At 40.0% G+C, this 22,436-nt stretch overlaps 1 protein-coding gene across 1 annotated transcript; it reads left to right on the top strand.

Annotated features, from left to right (window-relative positions):
• The first annotated feature begins 1,520 nt into the window (after window positions 1-1,520).
• On the top strand, window positions 1,521-22,382 carry LOC123513122 (phosphoglucomutase-like). The gene is made up of 13 exons (XM_045270006.1): window positions 1,521-1,721; window positions 2,397-2,543; window positions 3,804-3,966; window positions 8,591-8,709; window positions 9,028-9,181; window positions 13,055-13,147; window positions 16,430-16,527; window positions 17,238-17,392; window positions 17,513-17,623; window positions 20,371-20,511; window positions 20,751-20,934; window positions 21,547-21,681; window positions 21,873-22,382. Exons 1-13 carry the CDS (start codon window positions 1,626-1,628, stop codon window positions 21,960-21,962), a joined length of 1,686 nt encoding a protein of 561 aa, XP_045125941.1. The 5' UTR covers window positions 1,521-1,625; the 3' UTR covers window positions 21,963-22,382.
• The last annotated feature ends 54 nt before the right edge of the window (window positions 22,383-22,436 follow it).

Here is a 22,436-nt window from a genome sequence, read left to right as displayed (position 1 = left end):
CTTAACCCAATCTTTTCTAGCACTCTACCTAGCATTTCTCTGTTCACCCTATCATATGCTTTCTCTATGTCTAGAAAACCTAAGTATAACTTGCTACCATCTTTCTTCTTTCTCTCAATCAATTCATTCACCACAAACATATTGTCTTCAGCTCTCCTGTCCACACGGAACCCATTCTGCTCTTCACCTAACACTCCATCTCTCTCAATCCATTTACACAATCTTTCATTCAAAACTGCACTGAACACTTTTCCTACTGTGTTAACTAATGCAATCGGCCTGTAGTTTTTCAACTCATTCTTACTCTTGTACCCTCCCTTATGCAGCAAAGTCACCCTGCATTCATTCCACATTCTCGGCACTCTCTCCTCCTCTCACACCTGGTTAAACAACTCAGTCATCCTATCAATCACAACCTCTCCTCCATTTTTGTACAATTCATAAGGTATCTCATCCGGCCCTGCTGCCTTCCCATTCTGCTTCACATATTTCTCCACCTCCTCCCTGCTGATCCTTTCATTCAACTCGTCTGCATCCTTTCTCTCCAGTGTCACACGCCCTTCGCCCACATCAAAGACCTCACCTACACCTCCAATCTCTTCCCAAAACTCTTTTTATTGCCCTTCTCATTTCTTCCTTATCAGTCACCACTGCCCCATTCACCTTCAAGCTCTCCACATTCTCAGTTTCTCATTGTCAGGCATCCCCTCACCCCTCAGGAATCTGTACCATTCACGTCCACCTTCCACACCTCTAGTGTGTGTGTGTGTAAATTGTGTTACCAGCGTCTTCCTCGCTCTTCAATACTTCTGCTTTCCTTGTCTTTCTGTAATCTTAGATTTTTAATCAGTCATACATCCTCTATTTACACTTCATAATTACAACTTTGAAATTGCACGTTACTAACATCATATTTGTTGTGACAATGTTGCTGATTAAATGTGAATGCATAATTATGATGATCAGATAAGCAATAGCAGTGGTAGTACCTATGACTTAAACTATGCTTAATGGTCATGGTACGTCATCATTCTAAAAGGACAGTCTGACATGATTATTTTTGTTTATTCATTTTATTATTATTATTATTATTTATTTATTTATTTTTTTTTTTGCGACTTTTAAAGTACACCGATGTTACTAATCGTTCATCGATCGTAGCATGGTAGTTGCATGTATGAAGACCTTTACTGTGACAAGTATTGTTGCTGTTGTCAAGAAGCTAAATTTGTCCATCGAAGGGCACGAATATGACTTGTCCTTCGTTCTGTGTTCTAGCCAGAGTGAGGGTGACCTTCATTCTCCTCGGCGACCTCCTTCCCTTTATCTGGCAAGGACTTCGGCGTAATACACAACTTAAATTAGCATTTTCTTTGCTAGCCAAACTAAAATTTATTGTAAAAGATTATAGAAAATAAAAAGATAAGAATTTCCGAGCTTAATGGTAAATCAGCAACGTGTGGGTGATGAACTGCAAGTAATGATTAGGAAACAAGGATTGGGAGGCCAGGCGGCGGATCAGCTGATGGTGGTGGTGGTGGTGGTGGTAGTTGACTGGCGGCCTTAGCTCATTGCGTGGCGGTGGCGGTCACGGTGTTTTGCTCTACCTTCCACCTTCCGACGCTATGACTCTTACATGCTTTACCAAGGCCACCACGCCTTTTGAGGGCCAGAAGCCGGGAACGAGCGGCCTCAGGAAAGCTGTCAAGGTGTTTGAGAAGGTAAGTAAGGAATGGGTTATCAAGGTTTTCGTCACGCCGGTTATTTTATTCCTTATTTTCAGCCTCTTTATCAAGGATCAGGAAATTTGGAAGGGTGGATGTGTTTGTATAGTGTATTATTCCCTTGTTTCATTAAGTTAGTGTAAAGACAGTGGCTAGTTTTGCGGTGTGTTAGTGTGAGTGATTTAGTTGATTTTGGAATTAATGTAACGTGACGAACAGCAGCAGCCTCCACTTCCCCACTCTTCTTCTTTTAACCTGTTCTGCTTTATATCACTTGTAGGTTATCACGTTTTGTTCTACGCTCTATCATTTACACATTTTGTCTATTTTGTTCACTTTGTTCATTTAGTCTCTGGCTTTTTTTTTCTCAGCTCTGTTGTAGGAGTGCACTTCACAGTTTTCTCATTTTTCTTTTATCATTATACAGGCCTAATGGAGTGGTGATTCCTCCATCCTCTTCAGCTAACTTCTTGTTCCATTCCTCTTCACCAATTATTTCTGTAATTTCTGTTACCAGCTGTTTCCTCTCATCTGTACCAATATATTGAGATATGTTTCTATAACAGGGAAATGACACAGAAAATAAGTGATGTGATAATAATAGTGTAGCAAGGCTAGTAAGGAATATTAATTCAATAATTATTTTCTTAATTTGATATATTTATTTGGCAGGAACATTACACAGAAAACTTTGTGCAATGTATTCTGAGTGCCATGAGTGGGAGCCTGACGGGCAGCACACTGGTGGTGGGTGGAGACGGCCGTTACTTTGGTAAGAAGGCTGTCGACATCATTATCAAGATGTGTGCAGCCAATGGGGTGAGATGTCATTGTGTTCCTTTGATATTTTACCTTCATGTCTTTCATATATTTGCCACCTTGCTGCATGACAGCTGTGACATATTTGCACTTCTTAAATAAGATTCTTATTATTTGTTTTACATTACTAGTGATACAATACTGCAATAATATGCCCAGTATAAAATCATAAGAAAATAAAGGAAGCTGTAAATAAGCTGTCAGGTCTACATGTGGTATTGCCTTTATGAAATTTCCTCTTTTCTTTTCCTCTTATCCTGATATATAAATTTTTAGATCTTGTAAATCTTTTAAAGTTCTCAATGACAACAGTAATAATTTGATTAATGTTTTTTTTTTATTGCACTATAATAAAACTAAATTGTACTGACCCATAGGGTTTTGTTCGCCATTCTGCCAGATTTCCAATCAAAACATTCAGCCTATAATACTCATGGTTCTTTAATCATAGTATTATTAACAAATGGCATTCTGAGAATATTCTGACTAGTTCATTGAATAGCATGTGATGCAAATAAGTGTTATATACCAAATAAAATGAAGCTATTTCATGGACATGTATGACGATGTGGCATATCAGGTTGGGCGACGTTGCCACTCGACCTGAGGTGGGATTTTCTCTAGGGGAAAGAGTTGGCAGTCAGATCACCATGCAGGTGCAAATCGAGTCACTTCTCATCTGGTCGCTACGATGGAAGGACACACTGACACTTACCCGTTTTACTGTGTGCTGTATAGCCACACCAAGGAGTTTGTCTACAGAATTAGCAGATACATACTTCTTAAAAGAAAAAGCAAATCAAGGACCACTTTTACCCACAAATCAAGCGAGGAAGAGGACAGCAGATACAGCTGGTATATCTGAAGCCACAGTGAAGAGGATATGCACCACACCACCACAACCTTATCAGCATTTCTTTTCCCTCTCATTATATTACATTGGATATCTCGAGAGGACATAATAGTAAATATTAGGTAAATTATCAGCCTCATTTTCACTTTTATAACCAGCACATTTACTGTATTTAATTTACCTATGGCATCTTCATGTCTTGTCCTTCACCCATCTTTTTTTTTTTTTTTTTTTTTTTAGCAAAGTCATGCATTAAATTGAATAAAGAACAGTTATTCTGTTCCTTAATGAGGGATGTGACAGCGTCGCATAGATTATCCACCTCACCCTACGGGTCAGTAAAATTTAGCTTTACTATAATCTACTAATCTGATAGCTAATTCCTTCATAATCTTTAACTATTAAAGGTGCGAAAGCTATTGGTGGGTCAAAATGGCATCCTTTCCACTCCGTGTGTCTCTTGCATCATTCGCAAGCACCAGACAGCAGGTGGCATTGTACTCACTGCCAGCCACAACCCTGGAGGACCTGATGCTGACTTTGGCATCAAGTTTAATATTGCCAATGGAGGTGAGGGATAGTTGGCTGACAAGTTTGTTTTGTTGACAGAATATTGTTCTTGTTAGATGATGTTTACCAAGGAATGTGCTAGATGTTTACTAAGAAATGAGGTAGATTATTGGTACATTAAGATGTTTAGCATGGAATGAAGTAGACTGATAATGGCTTAAGAGGAGGTTTTGAGGAAGACGCAGCAGACACCTACAGAAACGATAATTTACTCCCAGCGAGGTCTAATAGCACTAGTTCAGGGGATGCTGTGAACTTTCCATTAAATCTAATTGTGATCTTGCTGAACATTTCCCTTTGTGTCTCACAACTCAAGGGGGCAGTCACAGCTTGCCCTTTAAAGACAACTCGCCTTCTTCACTCAAAACTACATGCACTTACCAAAAATACACCCTTCACTTAAAATTCAAAATTATAAGATGGCAATGCCAAACCCAGCCTCAGAGTCCTCTTCTGAGAAGGGGACCATAAATGTCCCCATGTTGGACTCCTTTCTTGATGACAACCATAAATGTCTTGACACCTCCCTCAACTTTTGCTACATTAATTTCTGCAACATTCATGATCTTAGATCTAATCATCAGTCTGTGTAACACCACCTCTCCTCTACTAAACCTCATTGTCTTTTCCTCACCGAAACACAGCTGTCTGAGACTACTGACAGTAGCCCCTTCTCTGTTCCCTCCTACTTTCTCTATTCTCATTTTCATTCCAAAGCTGTATGTTGCGTCTATGTGGGCAACAACTTAACGCTCTCGTGCCCATGCTCTCAAATCTTCTGAGTTTTCCACCATCTGGCTTTGACTCAATTGTCACTCTTTAACCAAATTTATCTGTGCTGTCTATCTTTTCCCTAACTCCTCTGACTATAGTGAATTCTTTGACAATTTAACTTCCAAAGTGGAGCACATTCTTTCCCTCTGCCCTTTCACGGAGATCTCCATCCTTGGAGATTTCAATGTTCACCATCAGCTTTGGCTTTCCTCTCCCTTCACTGACTATCTGATGAACTAGCCTTCAACTTTGCTATCCTCCATGATCTAGAGCAACTGGTGCAACACCCTACTGGTATTCCTGACCATCTTGGAGACCTGCCCAACATTCTTGATCTCTTCCTTACCTCTAATCCTTCTGCTTATACTGCTACCCTATCTTCTCCGTTGGGCTTCTCTGATCACAATCTCATTTCTTTTTCCCCAATCCCTCCTCAGGATCCCTCAAAATGCAGGTGCCTCTGGCATTTTGCCTCTGCCAGTTAAGGGGACCTGAGGAGGTATGCTGATTTTCCCTGGAATGATTACTGTTTCCGTGTCAGAGATCCATCTCTTTGTGCTGAACGCATAATAGGGGTGATAGTGTCTGGCATGAAGGCGTCCATTCCTCATTCTTTTTCTCAACCTAAATCTTCTAAACCTTGGTTTAACACAGCCTGTTCTCGTACTATACATGATAGAGAGGTTGCCCACAAAAGGTACTCGAGTCTTCCATCTCCTGAATCTCATGCACTTTGTATTTCTACCCAGAATCTTGCTAAGCCTGTTCTTCAACTTGCCAAACACTCCTTTATAAATAGAAAATATCAAAATCTTTCAAACTCAAACTCCCCTCGAGACTTCTGGCATCTGGCCAAAAACATCTCCAGTAACTTCACTTCTTCATCCTGCTGGCTCCACTGCCATCTCTTCTGTCTCTAAAGTTGAACTCTTCTCTCAAACCTTTGCTAACAACTCCACCTTGGATAATTCTGGGCTTGTCCACTCTCCTTCCTCTGGCTACTTCATGTCTTCAATCAAAATTCTTCATAATGATGTTTTCCGTGCCCTCACTGGCCTAAACCCTTGGAAGGCTTATAGACCTGATGGGATCCCTCCTATTGTTCTCAAAAACTGTGCTTTCATGCTTGCACCTTTCTTGGTCAAACGCTTTCAGCTATGTCTATCAACTTCTACCTTTCCTTCTTGCTGGAAGTTTGCCTACATTCAACCTGTTCCTGAAAAGGGTGACTGTTCTTATCTCTCAAACTACCATCCTATAGCTTTAATCTCTTGCTTGTCTGAAGTTTTTGAATCTATCCTGAATAGGAAGATTCTTCAACATTTGTCACTTCACGATCTTCTATCTGATCGCCAGTATGGCTTCCATCAAGGTGATCTGGCTTTCCTTACTGGGTCCTGGTCATCCCCTTTTAGAGATTTCGGTGAAACTTTTGCTGTCTTGTTAGACATCAAAAGCTTTTGATAAAGTTTGGCACAAAGTTTTGATCTCAAAACTGCCCTCCTACGGTGTCTATTCTTCTTACTGCAACTTTATCTCAAGTTTCCTTTCTGCCCATTCTATTGCTACTGTGTTAGATGGCCACTGTTCTCCTAAATCTATTAATAGTGGTGTTCCTCAGGGTTCTGTCTTGTCACACACTCTCTTTCTGTTATTCACTAATGATCATCTTAACCAAACTTCTTGCCCTATCCGCTCCTACGCTGATGATACCATCCTACACCTTTTCATGTCCTTTCAGAGACTACCAACCCTACAGGAAGTAAACAGAGCATGCAGGGATGCCTCAGAACATCTGATTTCTGATCTTTCTAAGATTTCCCATTGCGGCAGAGAAAATTTAGTACAGTAATCGCCTGCATATTCGGATTATAGCAGCCAAGACCCTGGCGGATTCATGAAATATCCGGATATGCGAAATTTCCTCTCCCAACCCCTCTTAGTTTAAGAAAAAAATATGTACATAACCCACTTGGGTAAGAAAACAATGAATGAAAGCACATTAAATGTATAATCTGGAACAAAAAATGGTACATAAGCAGTACAAGGGGTGGCGAGATGTACACACAACAGTAAAAGCAGCTTCACATTAGCACTTTTCTGTCAACTTTCTTAAGACTGTCAACTTTTGTTGATGCTCGCTACAGCCTTTGTTGCGTTTGTCAACTGTAAACAAACATGGCAGCCCCTTCACCCCAAGCAAGTCATTGTTATTTTGGGCCTTTATGAGAAACTCTTCAAGATTCTATTAATTTGAGATTATAGCATCATTCCAATTAACAAGAAAATTTATTTTATTATAAAAGTGTTATTAGAAACCAAAGATCTTAATTTGACTAAAAATTGACGCTAGAGGAAAACAGTGTGTTTCGTCTGACTCAAGACGATGGAAAGAGTTGACGAAACAGTTAAAAACGATGGAAATCGTCGAAGACGATGGCAGAAGTGCTAGTGTGATGCTGCCTTAATTGGTGGTGGGATGTACTTACACTCCTGCCATGCTGGAATGACAAAGAACGCTACAAACTCACCGAATAGCACTGCCATTACTCAAGTTGTCGGTGAGTGAGAGAGGGAGGGAATGGGAGTAAGTGCTGCCGCCTAGTGGAATTGACGGATCGCTTGTGCGGTAGGTTTGAATACACTTGGGGGCAGCTCTGGATAGTAGCGAATTCCGTATAGTGGCGATCCAGATACCTGGGCGATTACTGTAGTTTTCAATGCTAAAAAAACTCAATTCCTCCATCTATCAGCTCGACACAACCTTCCAGACAACTATCCCCTCTTCTTCAGTGACACTCATCTGTCTCCCTCTTTTTACACTGAATATCCTTGTTCTGTCCTGTACTCATAATCTTAATTGGAAACTTCACATCATGTCTCTTGCTAAAAACAGTGTCTATGAAGTTAGGCATTCTGTGGCATCTCCGCCAGTTTTTCTCGCCCCTCCAACTGCTAACTATGTACAAGGGCCTTATCCGGCCCCTGTATACTCATTGCATGTTTGGGGGCGGTTCCACCCACACAGTTTAATTAGATAGGGTGGAATCAAAAGCCTTTCGTCTCATCAACTCCCCTCCACTGACTGTCTTCAGCCTCTTTTTCACTGCTGAAATGTTGCATCTCTTTCTTTTATCGCTATTTTCATGCTAACTGTTCTACTGATCTTGCTAACGGCATGCCTCTTCTCCTCCTGCAGCCTCGCTGCTCAAGACTTTCTTCTTCCTCTCATCCCTATTCCGTCCAACTCTCTAACGCAAGAGTTAACCAGTACTCTTAAACATTCATACCTTTCTCTGGTAAACTTTGGAACTCCCTATCTGCTTCTGTATTTCCATTTTCCTATGACTTGATTTCTTTTAAAGAGGGAGGTATCAAGACATTTATTCCTTAATTTTGGCTAACTCTACTTTCTTTTAGGGAACTAAGACTCAAGTGGGCCTTTCTTTTTATATTTTTTTTTCTCTTGGCTGGCATGTCTCCTGCATAGGAAATAAAAAAATTATATTAACCATTAAATGAGAAAAAAAATATTCCTGTTAGGCAATGGTTACAATGAGATGAGGTAGATTATGTAATTATTCTTATATTGTAAGTGCACTGGCTTAGGACAACAAAAAGGAAGAAAAGATCTCAGTGACTGAGGTGCCAGTCTCTGAAGAGAAAGCCATGGAACAAGAAAGACAATTATTACTGTTAGATGATGTTTACCATGGAATAAGATAGACTGTTATTGCTATTATTAGTTGATACTTACCACAGAATGAGGTTTGTTATAATTTGTGTTGAATGTTTAATATGAATGGAGATACGTAACTTGCAATTAAGTGGCCCATCAAAACCCCAACAGGTCCAGCCCCAGATGGCGTCACCAACAAAATATACGAGATCAGCAAGAACATTGTGGAGTACAAGATTTGTCCTGAGCTACACTGTGACATTAATAAAATAGGAACACAAGAATTTACAGTAAGTGTCTTGTGCAGCAGTTTAACTCATATGACACAGCTTTATTTTTTGTTCATCTTAATAGGCTTTGTGGATACTATAGAGGCATAGCTAGATAGTATTTTAATGTTTTATGTATTTCATGATGTGTCTTGTCAATCAATAAGGCCAATTGCATTTTATTTTATTTGTTATGAATTTTATGATATATTGTATCGATGGATAACTTTTGTTTGATTTTCATTCATAAGTAGCATATACTTGCTTAGTACCTATTTGTTGCTTGAGTGAGTAGCTGACAAGACAGTGGCTGTTGCCTAAACTAATGCTTTCTCAAAGGTTGACCACCGACCCTTCACCGTAGAAGTTGTGGACTCCGTTGCAGATTATGTTGCATACATGAAAGAGATCTTTGACTTTTCTGCAATCAAGAATCTCCTCCATGGAGCAAAAGGTCCGCCCTTGAAGATTCTCATCAATGCTATGCATGGAGGTAAGAACAACTATTTTTTTGCACAGTAGGGACAAGTATTAATAAGTAGGTCTGGTTTTTATTTATGTAAAGGGCTGGCTTTGGGCAACAAAAAATGCTGAAGATGCCAGTCTTGAAGAGTGCAGTCTAAGGGTTATGTTATGGTAGTTAACCACCACACAATATGTAATAATTGTATTAATGTTTTGGTTTATAATGATATATTTGGTTTATAATGATGTATTTGATGTATTTGAGTGCCATGCCCGACTGAGTCAGATACTTTCCATCCCTGGATGCCACTACTTGATTCCTAGCTGTATAAAGTAAAGGGTATATTGGAAGTCCTTGGTTTCACCACTACCTCAAAAGGCACAACAGGGATTTTCTGGCACAGTGAGTAAAGTCACGGTGTGAAGCTCTTCCGAGAAGAGACAGTCTGCAGCCATGACGGAAACTACCCATCTGATCCAACTACTTTAGCAGCAGGTCGCCAATCAAGAGTCACACCAGCAGCAGCAGATGGAGATGATGCAGATGCAAGTGCAGTCGGAGCGGAAAAGGCTGCCTGGCTCGCTCTTTGATGACTGCACAAGCCTTTGCCTCTTCCCTACTTTCCCACTAAAGAGTTCACAAAGATATAGACATCAAAATAGTCATTAAACACTCACTGCCATTACTAGTTACTTATTTGAAGATAAACCAGTCTTCTGGATTGTGTTGAGACAAGCTGGAACAGAGTCAGCCAGGTGTTGAAGCGTGGAGGCGGGAATCCTTTCCCTGACAGCGCGTAACTCTATCTCTAATTTTTCTACTGTAGAATTTTCTCTTTCCCTCAGTTTTCTCTTCAAGATAGACCACAAGTTCTCGATATGGTTGAGGTTTGGCTGTTACTTGGCCAATCAGAAATATACTCAATCTCATTATTCTTAAGGCAGTTTTTTTTTTACTGAATTTGCTCTGCGTCATGCTGGAGAGTATTTCTGCACCACTTGTTTTGCAAAACACTCCCCCAAGTGTTCCTCTAAGATGATGAGATAAACTTGCTAGTTTACCATCAGATTCTGTGGAAGCACCACTAGTGGCCCCTTACCTCCATATCCAAAAGCAGCCCATACCATAAGTGATGCAAGGTGTCTTACTGTTAGGGCACAGTGCTTAGGATCATTCATAAGAACACCCTTTCTCACCCACACTCTCTTTCCCTTCATGTCACTGACAAAGAAGAGTGATTCATCAGTCCAGAGGACACTATGTCATTTTTCTAATGGCCACTTTAAGTATTTAGAAGCAAATGTCTTTTGAACTTTTTGTTGTTCATTTAAAGCGGGTTTGCGATGAGCTGCCACTTTCTTGTATTCGGCAGTAGATGGTGGGATTTGAACCTACGTGTGGACGTGTGCCTGATCCTATGCTCATCACCTTATCCACTACGCCACCGTCTCCAGATATGGAGCGTCAAGTATCACTTTGTGGGCGTTGTGGACAGAAGGACCACAGAGTGTTCACTTGCCTGTACAAGTCTTTTGCATGTAACAACTATTGCTTAAAAGGACATTTGGAAATTGCATATCATAAGAAATGTCAGACCAGAATGGTGCTTTGGGATCCGAGGGGTCTCCAAGCGCACGGGTTCGAATCCTGTCTACGGTCTGAGTGTAGGTTGGGCTTCCTCACTCGGGGCAATGGTTTCCTAGCGGGTGGGCTTTGAAATAGGAGGTACCCTTAATAAGTATCCCCTTTAGCCCATAAATTCCCGTGAAAAGCCCACATGGTATAAAAAAAAATAAAAGAAAAAATGAAGCATATAAGGGAAAGTGAAAAGAGTGAAGTGTTTCACACAGTATTGTGAGAAACAGATACTTCCCTAACTTGAACTTGAAGTACCAGTAAAGGTAAAAGAGGTTACTTATGAAGAAGAGCTTGAGACACGGGTGCAGCAACTAACTTCATCAAAGAGGAACTGTGGCACAAGCTTGGTACTCCTTCACTACAGGAAACCAGAGCACAGTACGTCTTGGCCAGCCAGCACAAAATGCTTATATTGGGTGAATTTGTAGGAAATGTATCCTCACCAATTGCTGAAAGAGGATGTGGTGTTTGGTTGATTGTGACCACCACCCCAAATCTAAACCTTCTGGGGTGAGACACAATCAAGGCAATGGATACTTCTGTAGATCAAGACATGAACAAGGCTTGCCGAAACTCCTCAGCCAAATGTTTAGCTTCAGGAAAGGTATCAGAAACTTGCAGAAGACTTCAGTGAACTATTCAACTGGAATTAAGATGTCTCTGACACCTAGCTAGTGTTTTACAAGACATGACCAGTCCCCTTAACACTGCAAGAAAAGCTTGCTGGCATCTTTGATTCTGGCATTGCTGGAGCCATCTGGAAACTGGTGGCATTCAACAACTATGGAACCCCTGTGGTGCTGATCAAGAAAGCTGTTTTGCCTGGACAAGCTAAAGCTATGTTGAGTGTGTGGTGATTACTCGGGCAGTCAACCCATAGCTGGAAACTCATCATCAGCCTATGCTGCTTCCTGAAGATGTCATGCAGGAGCTAGGAGGTGGATGTGGTTTTTCTAAGATTGACTTGGTAGACACTTATAACCAGGTCAATTTGGCTCCTGAGAGTCAGAAGCGGCTTGATCAAGAAAGCTGTTCTGCCTGGATAAGCTAAAGCTATGTTGAGAGTGTGTAGTGATTACTCAGGCAGTCAACCCATAGCTGGAAACTCATCATCAGCCTATGCTGCTTCCTGAAGATGTCATGCAGGAGCTAAGAGGTGGATGTGGTTTTTCTAAGATTGACTTGGTAGACGCTTATAACCAGGTCAATTTGGCTCCTGAGAGTCAGAAGCGGCTTGCTCTTAGCACGCATCGTGATGTGTTACTGCAGTGTCGCTTGCTGTACGGAATCAGCTCAGTGCCTGGATATTTTCAGAAAATCATGAGAAAGATAACACAAGACTTGGAAGGTGTATGTGTTTAGATGACATTCTGGTGAATGGAGCTGATCCTGACGATCACATGGAGAATCTACATAGATTACTTCAATGACTGGAAGAAAAAGGTCTTCATTGTAGAATGGAAAAGTGACAATTCATCCAGCCCTATGTCGAGTACTTGGGACATCTACTATCTAGAAAGGGCATCGGAGAGGGTTGAAAAGTGGACGCCATACTGAGGATGCCGGCCTCTACAGACATCCCAAGTCTGAAGGCGTTCGTGGGCTCCGTCCAGTTCTACAGAAAATTTTTACCTAACCACTCAACAATTGCAGAGCCTCTCCACCATGTCACACAGAAGAATGTACTATAGCAGTGGGGAATGGAGCAGCAACAGGCATTTCAGCATCTTAAAGAATCAGATAATGTACCGGTTCACTTCGATCCTGCCTTGCTGGTTGGTCTAGCATGTGATGCATCCAGTGTTGGCATCAGAGCATTGTACATAATTTACCAAGTAAAGGGTGTATTGGAAATCCTACCTTGAAAGACAACAGGTTATACAAAATTTGGGGATAAGTGCCATAGAATCTTCCCCAGGAGAAAATACAACAGACAGGGAGTTCCAGAGATTACAGTAATAAGGATTGAAAATTTTCGAATACTTTTTTTTTTTTTTTCTGTTTGGGAGGTGGACAGAATAGGAGTGAGAAGTAGAAAGCTTAGTGGAACTACTTATGTTGCAGGGGCAGAGGATGCATGTAGGTAGCCAAATAAGATGATCAGTTAGTTTAAAAGGTTTTAGCAGCTGTTATCAAATAATTCCTGTGCTCTCTCTCTCTCTCTCTCTCTCTCTCTCTCTCTCTCTCTCTCTCTCTCTCTCTCTCTCTCTCTCTCTCTCTCTCTCTCTCTCTCTCTCTCTTCTGCATGGTGGCGGGCTGCAGTGACTGGTCCCTATGTGCGACGCATCTTCCTGGAGGAGCTCGGTGCCAGTCCAGACTCTGCTGTTAACATTGTTCCTCTGGAGGACTTTGGAGGTAAGATTTAACAGATTTCTTTGGTGTGAATGTTTATTGAAAATAGTTTTTCCATCATGTCATTAATTGATTTTCCTTACATGTGCTGTGGTTTAAGATTGAAGTAGGTGTGTGGTAGGAATCAACTTCATTATGAAGAGGCAGTGGTAAACCAGTGTATGCTGCTAGGCCTTGCTGTAGAAGTATGTGGTCTGCTGTGCTATGCCTATGCTGAAGTGTGGTATAGGGGTCCTCAAGACTGCTCTCCACCAAGGACTGACAGGGATGAAAGTGTGAATGAAGTATGTATGAGTATTTAGTACTCTGCCAGTGCCAACATGTGAGGTTGACAGGCTAGTATACAGATAGATTGATTTTATTTTAATCCCTTCCCAGCGACAGGTCAGATGAGTGTACTGGCAAATAGAAATTGTCTACATATAGACTTTATTGACTTTCATCCATACATCTATTTATAGACTGCTGCAAAACTGAACAAACAGTTGAATTTGTATAGATGTTATTTCTGTTTGATTAGTGATAGTGTATGTCAATATATTTATATGAATGCTTGGAGTTATCATATTTGATGGCATATAGGATGCACCTTTTTCCTAAAATTTTGGCTCTAAAAATTGCCCAGTGTCTAATATGTGAAGTTGAGACTTCCTATAGGCTTATCTTCTTCCCGACACTCACTAAAATAGCTTACAGTCAGTACTTCTACCTACCCTGCTGGTATTGTGACCAGTATTATTACTTTGAAAAGTAATTTTCATATACCGTATTTGATGGCATATAAGACGCACTTTTTTTCCAAAATTTTGGCTCATAAAATCACCCTGCGTCTTATATGTGAAGTTGAGACCTCCCATGGGCTCCCGAGACACACTAACCCAGCTTATGATCAGTGCTTCTACCTAACCTAAACTCCACGCATCATTATTTTATTGCTTGTATTATTATTATTAACAGTATTATTGTCGTTACTTTAAAAACAAATTATCGTATTATGACTGAGTCTTTAAAAACAAATTATCGCAAAAATGAAAGCAATCTATTGTAATCCATGAGGCCGTGAGTCTTGTTTATAAGCATCAGCTGATCAGAAGAACCCCGCTCTACATGCCATCTGTTGGCAAGAAACAAAACTACAGAATATAATCCATCTAATTAACGTCTATTCCATCCAGATTTTTGTTCCTTCTTGCTTTTTATTCATCTATTTTGTCTATTCTATTACATCTATTACCAATCTATTCAATGCTTATTCCATTTACCGTATATACTGTTCATGAACATTGGGGATTTGGTATCACTGCTGGTAAGGGTGTGAATTGTTTAGATTTTTTGGTAACATTGGAACACCCTCCCCATCATCATGGCAGTAGCTGGGAAAAGACTGAGCTACACGATTTCGTACAAATTAAGAGTTGTAGAATATACCAAGAAGAATGGGAATAGAGCAGCAGCAAGGGCTTTTGGGCCACCACCTACGGAAAAATGATACGTGTCTGGCGACAGCAAGAACAACAACTGAAGAGTGCAAAGAAAGGTAACCATAACCTTCGTTGTCCAGCCCCACATTGGCCAGAACTAGAGGTTGACATAAAGACAGCACATTACAGGCATGCTTTGCATGCCTGTAATGTGCTGTGAGACTGCTATCAAGAATATATGCTTAAATACACTAAAAACTTTTTTTCCTGAATCTGACCTGCTAAAATGGGGGTGCGTCTTATATGCCAGTGCGTCCTATATGTCATCAAATACGGTAAATGAAAACAATCTAACATGTGAGGCTGTGATGCATGTCTATAAATATCAGCTGACCAGTTGGAAACCTGACTCAATGCCATCCAACAGTGATGAGCAACAGCTAATTCATGATCATAAAGTTGATAGTGAAAGAAAAGAAGAAAGTAGATAAAAGTTGCTTGTGAAAGAAAGGAAAAAATGAATAAACCAGCAACAACAAAAGAGAAAACAACATGATGGGAGGCCGTTTCAAAGGCTATCCCCCCCCCCCCGTCTTTTTATCCGATCTGATTTGATCATAACAAAACACATCAACACCATCACAGTTACAGCAGGAGGAGGAAAAAAAATCCAGCTACACAATCTCCTATAAACTACAAATAGTATACTCAGTCAAGGAGCATGGCAATAGAGCAGCAGCAAGACCACTGCTCACAGAAAAAATTATATGTGTCTGGCAACTTCAAAAAGACCAAATGGTGCAAAAGGAACATTCATTGCCCAGCCTCACATTGGCCAGAACTTGAGGATGACATTGCTTGATTTTTAGGTTGGGTTTTGTTAAGTATCCATTGTGGGCCATGGTGTAATGGATACAGCTGGAAGTGTAGTGCTGGCAATGCTCCTCTATGTAAACAATCCAACAGCTGGGCCATTGCATCAATATGCCGTCCCCCACCCCCGTGCTATCAAAGCATTTTCAGATTTTATTTTGTTATTTTGTTGATTTCAGACCTCCTTTGCAATTTACATTACTTTATGTGATGCTCCCCCACCCAAAAATCTAGTTTTGCATAGATCCCCAAAGATTGTTGGGAATGAGAGGTAGGCATAAGCTGGAGTTTAAAAAGAATCATAACTTTAAAAATATTAGTCTGTGATGGATATATATCGTGTCATCAATAATTTCACTACATTTCTCACAAAAAAAAAACATGAACCACATACCTTATTCCATAGTTGGGTGAACTGAATTGATCATGTTTTCTGCTTGTATAATGCATTGCTAGATTGCTTTCAACAGTATATGCTTAAATATACTAAAAAGTTTTTTCAGAATTTGGTCTACTGAAATGGTGATGCGTCTTATATGGTGTCAAATATGGTCCTCACATCCAGGACTTGTGACCTGGATCTAAATTACTTTTCTTAGTATTTTTCACATACATACTCATTTGCCCATTCATTTTTAGGCAATGCTGCTAGCATGTGGTGCAGTTCTTTTAGGAGATAGACTAATAATAATAGAAAGCAGAAAAGTGCAAAAAAATTTCAACATTAACTTATATGCGTAGCACATTCATCACTGACACAGCATAAGCAGTGACCAGCCTGAGATGCAATGTTTGGCTATTTGAAATGACAAATGATTATATATTTTATGAATTATGTTACTTTTAAGGAGTTGTCTATATATAGACCAAGCTACAATTTAGTGTGGTATAATCTATATAGTATAGATGATCCAACAAAAAGTAACAATTTTGAAACATCTCTATAATGATCCTCTGCTGCGAAGGGGTTAAAGTATGTTTCAATTTGCAGGTCACCATCCTGATCCCAACTTGACCTATGCTGCTGATCTTGTTAAGGCAATGAAAGAAGGAGATTTTGGTTTTGGCGCTGCCTTTGATGGAGATGGGGTGAGTTCTCTTCACATGCAATAGTGACCTAGTTGTGGTGGTGGTGGTGGTGTGGTGGGTGTGCTCAACTTGCATAAAAGGCTAGAAATTGTCGGTCTGTCTGCCAAATTTTGGGCAGCACTTATCTATAAAGGATGGAGATATTCCTTGTGGATGTCACTTCCCAGCCTGGCTGCTTGGCATTTCAGCAAAAAATAGGTCATTTTCCACTAACAGTTTATTAACTTTTGCCTTTACCAATTGCTTAAAACATAATTCCATCACACATATCAGTCCTTCTTCAATCTCCCAAAAATCTGAACTTTAGATGATGAATGGAATGAAGTTTGCAGGGCCAAAAAATTAGAAACTGTTTTTAAGTCCACAAAATACAGGTTAACTATAGATGCCACCCCACCTCTGTATTCCATTAAGTATAGATGCTACCCATCCTTTAGGCATTAAAAGCAAGGTAGTATATAAGATGGGAGGTCTTGTTTGTGGTGATGTCTGACAGAGATTAAATTAATTTAATGTGCAGTATTGACCTAGCATGTGATGGTGTGTGGATGGTGTGGTCAGCTTTCATAAGAGACTAGAAATAGACCCTCAGCAGTATAAAATGCAAGAATATAGAATAAGATCTAGTTAATGATGAAAAATTCATAGAATTGTCAAGCTGAATACGATGTGTTTTAATAACTGATCATCCTCATTTTTTTCCCCCACAGGACCGAAACATGGTCCTGGGCCACAAGGCATTCTTTGTCACCCCCTCAGACTCGGTGGCAGTTATTGCTGACAACACAGACTACATCCCATACTTCAAAAAGCACGGAGTGAAGGGTCTGGCCCGCAGTATGCCCACTGGATGTGCTATTGACAGGTAGAGTGATGCTGTTAGGGAAATTAGAAGAAATGTTATTAGTTTATCAGTCATGAAAACTTATTGAAAATTATGGTTGGCAGAACTGGAATTTTGATTGAACACAGTTTGTTGTTTCAGAGTTGCACAAAAAAAAGGAGTTGAAGTTTTTGAGGTCCCTACGGGCTGGAAATACTTTGGTAACTTGATGGATGCTGGATGCCTGTCAATCTGTGGTGAAGAGAGCTTTGGGTAAGCTTTAATGTTTTGTAAAGAAAGTAGCAATATTGATAAAATATCAGTGGATTGTTTGATCGTCTTTTGTTTAAAATTAGAAGTAAGACAAATGTAGTAACCTTTCCAGACAATTTTGTGGTGAAGTCTAATGCATGGTGTAAATGATGCTTTCATGTTTAATGTATGTTGTAAATTATCCTGTTTGGTTTTTTAAATTTTGTTAAACCTTGATCTATACTGTAACAGTTGTCTTCCAAAACTAAGAGAGTTTAATCTTTTCACTGCAATGCAATAATTCACAACACTAAAAGTAATGGATGGAGCCTGTATTATCATCTGCAAGGAAGAAAGAGATAAAGAAATTTATAAATTTTACAATTTCAAGCGAGTACAATGTTTGGAGGTCAGAGAGTTGTAGGTAACTCAAGAAAGATGTGCCAAACTGCAGTGAAGGGGTTGATTATAGCTGCATTTTTTTTGCAGTCAACTTGTGTTAACTTCAACTCATCTTGAGATTGGCGTGCTTGCCAAAGCATTCCAACTTGCTCCCATGTTGCCAGGACTCTTCTTATATTCTAAAATACTATTTATATAGTTTAAGTGACACTAATTTCCATATGGGAAGCAAAAAAATATAATGAGATTTTTCCGAGGCCTTCAATACAGTGGAGACTTAATACTCGAACTTAATTACTTCCAAATGGCTGTTTGAGTATTAAAAAGTTCGACTATTGATACCTACAAATCAGGTAATTCGTTCCAGCCATTGCCAAACCCAAGTTTAGAAAAAATTAGCAGGTTAATTTTGCAGTCGCTGCTAGCGTTGGTGCACAGAAGCAGGGTTAGCCTGTTTTTCATGGGCTCGTGTCCTGGCAAACACTTCTCTTCCTTTGTTAAAGAGGTCCTGTTTAGTATTTTTTTTTTTTTTCCAAAAGAGGCCAGTTTCATCACAATTAAGATATGTTGTGGGCTTAAGTGCTCCTTGTCCACAAATTTCTTAAATTCAGGCACAAATTTTTCAGCAGCAACTCTGTCAGCACTTGCAGCCTCACCATGCCTCACAACAGAATGAATTCCAATTCTTTTCTTGAAATTCCCAAACCATCCCTTACTTGCTTTAAAATCATCATTGGAGTCAGATATAGTATCGTAAATAAGATCATGATGCAGCAGCCTAGCCTTCACACAAATTATGGCCTCTGACAAAGAATCACCAGCCATCTGCCTTTGGTTTATCCAATCAACAATTTTTCCATTTCTTCCACTGCTGCAGGTCTTTTAGACTGCCTTTTCACACCAATAGCCACATCAGCTCTTTTAAACCTTATGTTCCGGCGATCGTATATGAACGATTGCATCGGTGTGTCCGTAGCGATGGTGATTGTTCCTGTAATCAAGAATTTTTGCACCATGTTTGAGCTCCATGCGCGGTTTCTCGAGTCTGATGGCGAGTGGAAGTATCTGGCTTCTTTTTCCACCCGTAGTGTTGCCACTATCTCTGTATATTTAGGGGTAACGAAGCTATTCTCCCATTCTGAGGGCGACACTTGGCAACCTCAGTGACCCGCCGTGTCGAAAGCACCCTGATAAGAGCGAACGGACATCTCAGTTCATAACTCACTATGGAACAAGACAGATAATTTTTATTTAGCAGTGCTTCTGAGCCTGACTACAGTGACAGTGATTATGAGGAGGAAACTGAAAAAAGCGAAGACAGCAGTAGTGAAGACTCGGAAAATGATTCAGAGGATCCATCTGTTTTCTCAGAACAGAGAGAAGACGGAGATAGTGGTGATGGAGAACAGACTCCAAACATCGTATTGAGAACCCAGAGTGGCTCACGGAGACGCAGGCATGCCTCTCGTGTTCTGGGAAGATGATCAAGGGGGCGTGTGTGTGTGTGAGAGAGAGAGAGAGAGAGAGAGAGAGAGAGAGAGAGAGAGAGAGAGAGAGAGAGAGAGAGAGAGATGATACCTACATGTTAGTTGCTTGAAACCTGATATGAAAAGGGGTGAAAGAATACTCTCTCTCTCTCATTGGAAGTGTACAATTTCTCTTCCAAGATGAGAGAAAGAAAGAGAGAGAGAGTGTGTGTGTTTGCGAGGTGTCATCGCTCACCGAGCTGTTCCTGCTTGACGGATCACACAGCGGGCGGAGGAGGAATCCTTGATAAGGCAATAACTAAACTTTCAGAGGTCACATCGAGCTAGAAAGTACACCATTGTATTCAGAATAAAAAAGAGAAAATAATTATTAGTATTCAAACAGTCTTCTGACAATTTCTAGGTTTACCATTTTTACCCGTCATGGGATATTGGAAAATAGCTTTATCACCGGAACATAAGGGTTAATGAGGTCTTTCTTCTTCAGTATTGTGGCTACTCTAGATTTAGCCATACAGTACTCAGCTGCAAGATCAGTTATTCTTCCTCCTTTCTCATATTTATCAATAACCTCTTTTTTCCTTTCGTTGTTTGTCACTACATTCTTTCTTGTAGGCTTATTCTCACTACTAACAAGCCTCTTTGGTGCCACTGCAAGCTTCTAAATGCCTAAAAAACTCAGGAGAGAAAGCACAGGACAATATTATTCATACCACAGCGAAGGATCAACTAGTTTGGGGCTGCAGGAAGGGAGAGACACTTTGTTTACAGCCATGAGGACAGATGTTCGACTAATAGGTATTTTTTTTAGTATTAAGTCAAACTTTTGTGTTCGACTATTTGACCACGAAAATGCAGTTTATCACATTTTTTATACAGGACAGGAAGTAACCACATTCGGGAGAAGGACGGGATCTGGGCAGTTCTGGCCTGGCTGTCCATTCTGGCTGGCCGAAACATGTCTGTGGAGCAAGTCCTGCTGAACCACTGGAGCACCTATGGCAGGAACTTCTTCACCAGGTACTGTACAAACTAAGTTGTAATACATAATCTCTTGTTGGTGAAATTTTTGTCTGTGAACATAACTTCATTTATTTCAGTTTCATGTAAAAAGGGTAAAAGATATTGAATAGATATGATTTAAGTCCCATTGAAGATGCCATTTCTGAAAGTATTTGAGCTAGAAAGAAAGAAGTATCTTGAAACCTATCCAATCTGTGTATACATGCATCTTAAACATTAGTAATTTATTTTTGTAGGTATGATTATGAGAACTGTGAAAGTGCTCCCTGTAACAAGATGATGGCTGCCTTGGATACCATGAGTGACAATGCTTCCATGGTGGGGAAGGAACTCTCACAAAGTGGCAAGACTTACACTGTTGCCAAGATTGACAACTTTGCATATACAGATCCCATTGATGGCTCAGTTGCCAAGAAACAGGTAAGATTAGCAGAGGGAGTTTGTTTTGTGAAAATTGATGTAATGTATCATGTATTAGAAGTAGATAATAGAATGGATGAGAATCAGTAAAGACACACTATTAGCTTTGGTGCTGTTGGTGCAGAATCTTGAATGGAGAGCTGGAATGTCAAGAGTATTTGAGAGAAAATGTGAGCATTTTAAGGGGGAAGAAATAATTATGTAGCCAGGAGTGAGAGGAGTGCCAACATAAAGCATAAGAAAATAAGGTAAGCTTCTAGATGTCATTAGACTTACACATATCAGCTCTTGCAGGAAAAATACTTACCTGTTTCTTACCTTGTCATCCTCATGTGTGAATTTATCTAATCTTTTAAAGCTTCCCAGTGAACTTCTCTATTATATTCATGTATCACTCTGTGAGAGTCATTTCCTTCATTTATTTTAAAACCAACTTTATCAGGCTTGAACACGCTGTTGTTCAAGGACCAACACACTATTGTCCAAGGACCTAACCTGATTGCTGACCATTTAAATTTGTGGTTCAGATCCTTTCGTGATTATATACCAGAATAAAAAGTAGGATTTAATTTGTATTGATTTTACAGTTGAGTAATTGCCTTCAATCCCCAGGGTGTGCGTGTGCTTATGTCTGATGGCTCACGCATTGTGTTCCGGCTGAGTGGTACTGGAAGCTCTGGGGCAACTGTGCGCATGTATGTTGAGAGCTACGAGTCTGACCCCTCTACTTTCACTAAGGATGCTCAGGTGGGTGGCATTATTTTGTTATTCACTTGTGATACGTGTGGTTTATTATCTCATACATGCCTGGTAGAAAATGGTTCTTTAAATTCCATTACAGTTATGATGTACAGTGTATGTGTGAAAAGAACATCCATTTTTTCTTTTTATTATGATTTCCTGTCTTCCTTGTGCAATACGTTTTTCTTTGTTTCCAGGATGTTCTGAAGCCTTTGGTGGAGATTGCTCTAAGCTTGGCCAAACTGAAGGAGTATACAGGCCGTGACAAGCCCACTGTCATCACTTAGACTTGCACACACATTGGTGCACTGGGAATTTGGGCACCAGCCAGTATGTGTCCAGTGTGTCTACATGCACATTGGAAGCTTTAACTCCTTCAGATACTTTTTTCCCCTCATTAAAAAAAGATTCTTCTTTGGCAATAACTAAAGCTGTAAAGAATGCTTACAGTTTCTAATTTTTGATGACATTTTGTACCATTCTTTTGTGTTTACATGCTCCTAGGTAAGGATTCTAGTTTCATAATAATTTCAATTTCATTTTAGTGATCTTCAACATTATTAACTGCAACTTAGTCTATCAAATTATCCAAACAGAAATATTGAAAAATAACCAGATTCTCTTTTGTTAAATATTCTTAAGTTCTGTAAATGCATACTTGTTTTCACCAAGTTTCTTGTTGAAGGAAAAAGAAAAGTTTCTTCCAAGCCATCCTTTCAGTAATTCAACAAAACCTGAAGCATGTCACCTGATCACATTTT

The sequence above is a fragment of the Portunus trituberculatus genome, chromosome 35, assembly GCF_017591435.1.
Source record: "Portunus trituberculatus isolate SZX2019 chromosome 35, ASM1759143v1, whole genome shotgun sequence".
Taxonomy (NCBI): Eukaryota; Metazoa; Arthropoda; class Malacostraca; order Decapoda; family Portunidae; genus Portunus; species Portunus trituberculatus.
This window is presented reverse-complemented; position numbering and strand designations above follow the sequence as displayed.

What these genes read in the sequence shown, in the direction of transcription:
- LOC123513122 (XM_045270006.1), top strand. Translation starts at nt 1,626, where the DNA reads ATGACTCTTACATGCTTTACCAAGGCCACCACGCCTTTTGAGGGCCAG. An exon ending in TAGGAACACAAGAATTTACA is followed by an intron (nt 8,710 to 9,027) that starts GTAAGTGTCTTG and finishes GCTTTCTCAAAG; the next exon opens with GTTGACCACCGACCCTTCAC. An exon ending in ACTGGATGTGCTATTGACAG is followed by an intron (nt 17,393 to 17,512) that starts GTAGAGTGATGC and finishes TTGTTGTTTCAG; the next exon opens with AGTTGCACAAAAAAAAGGAG.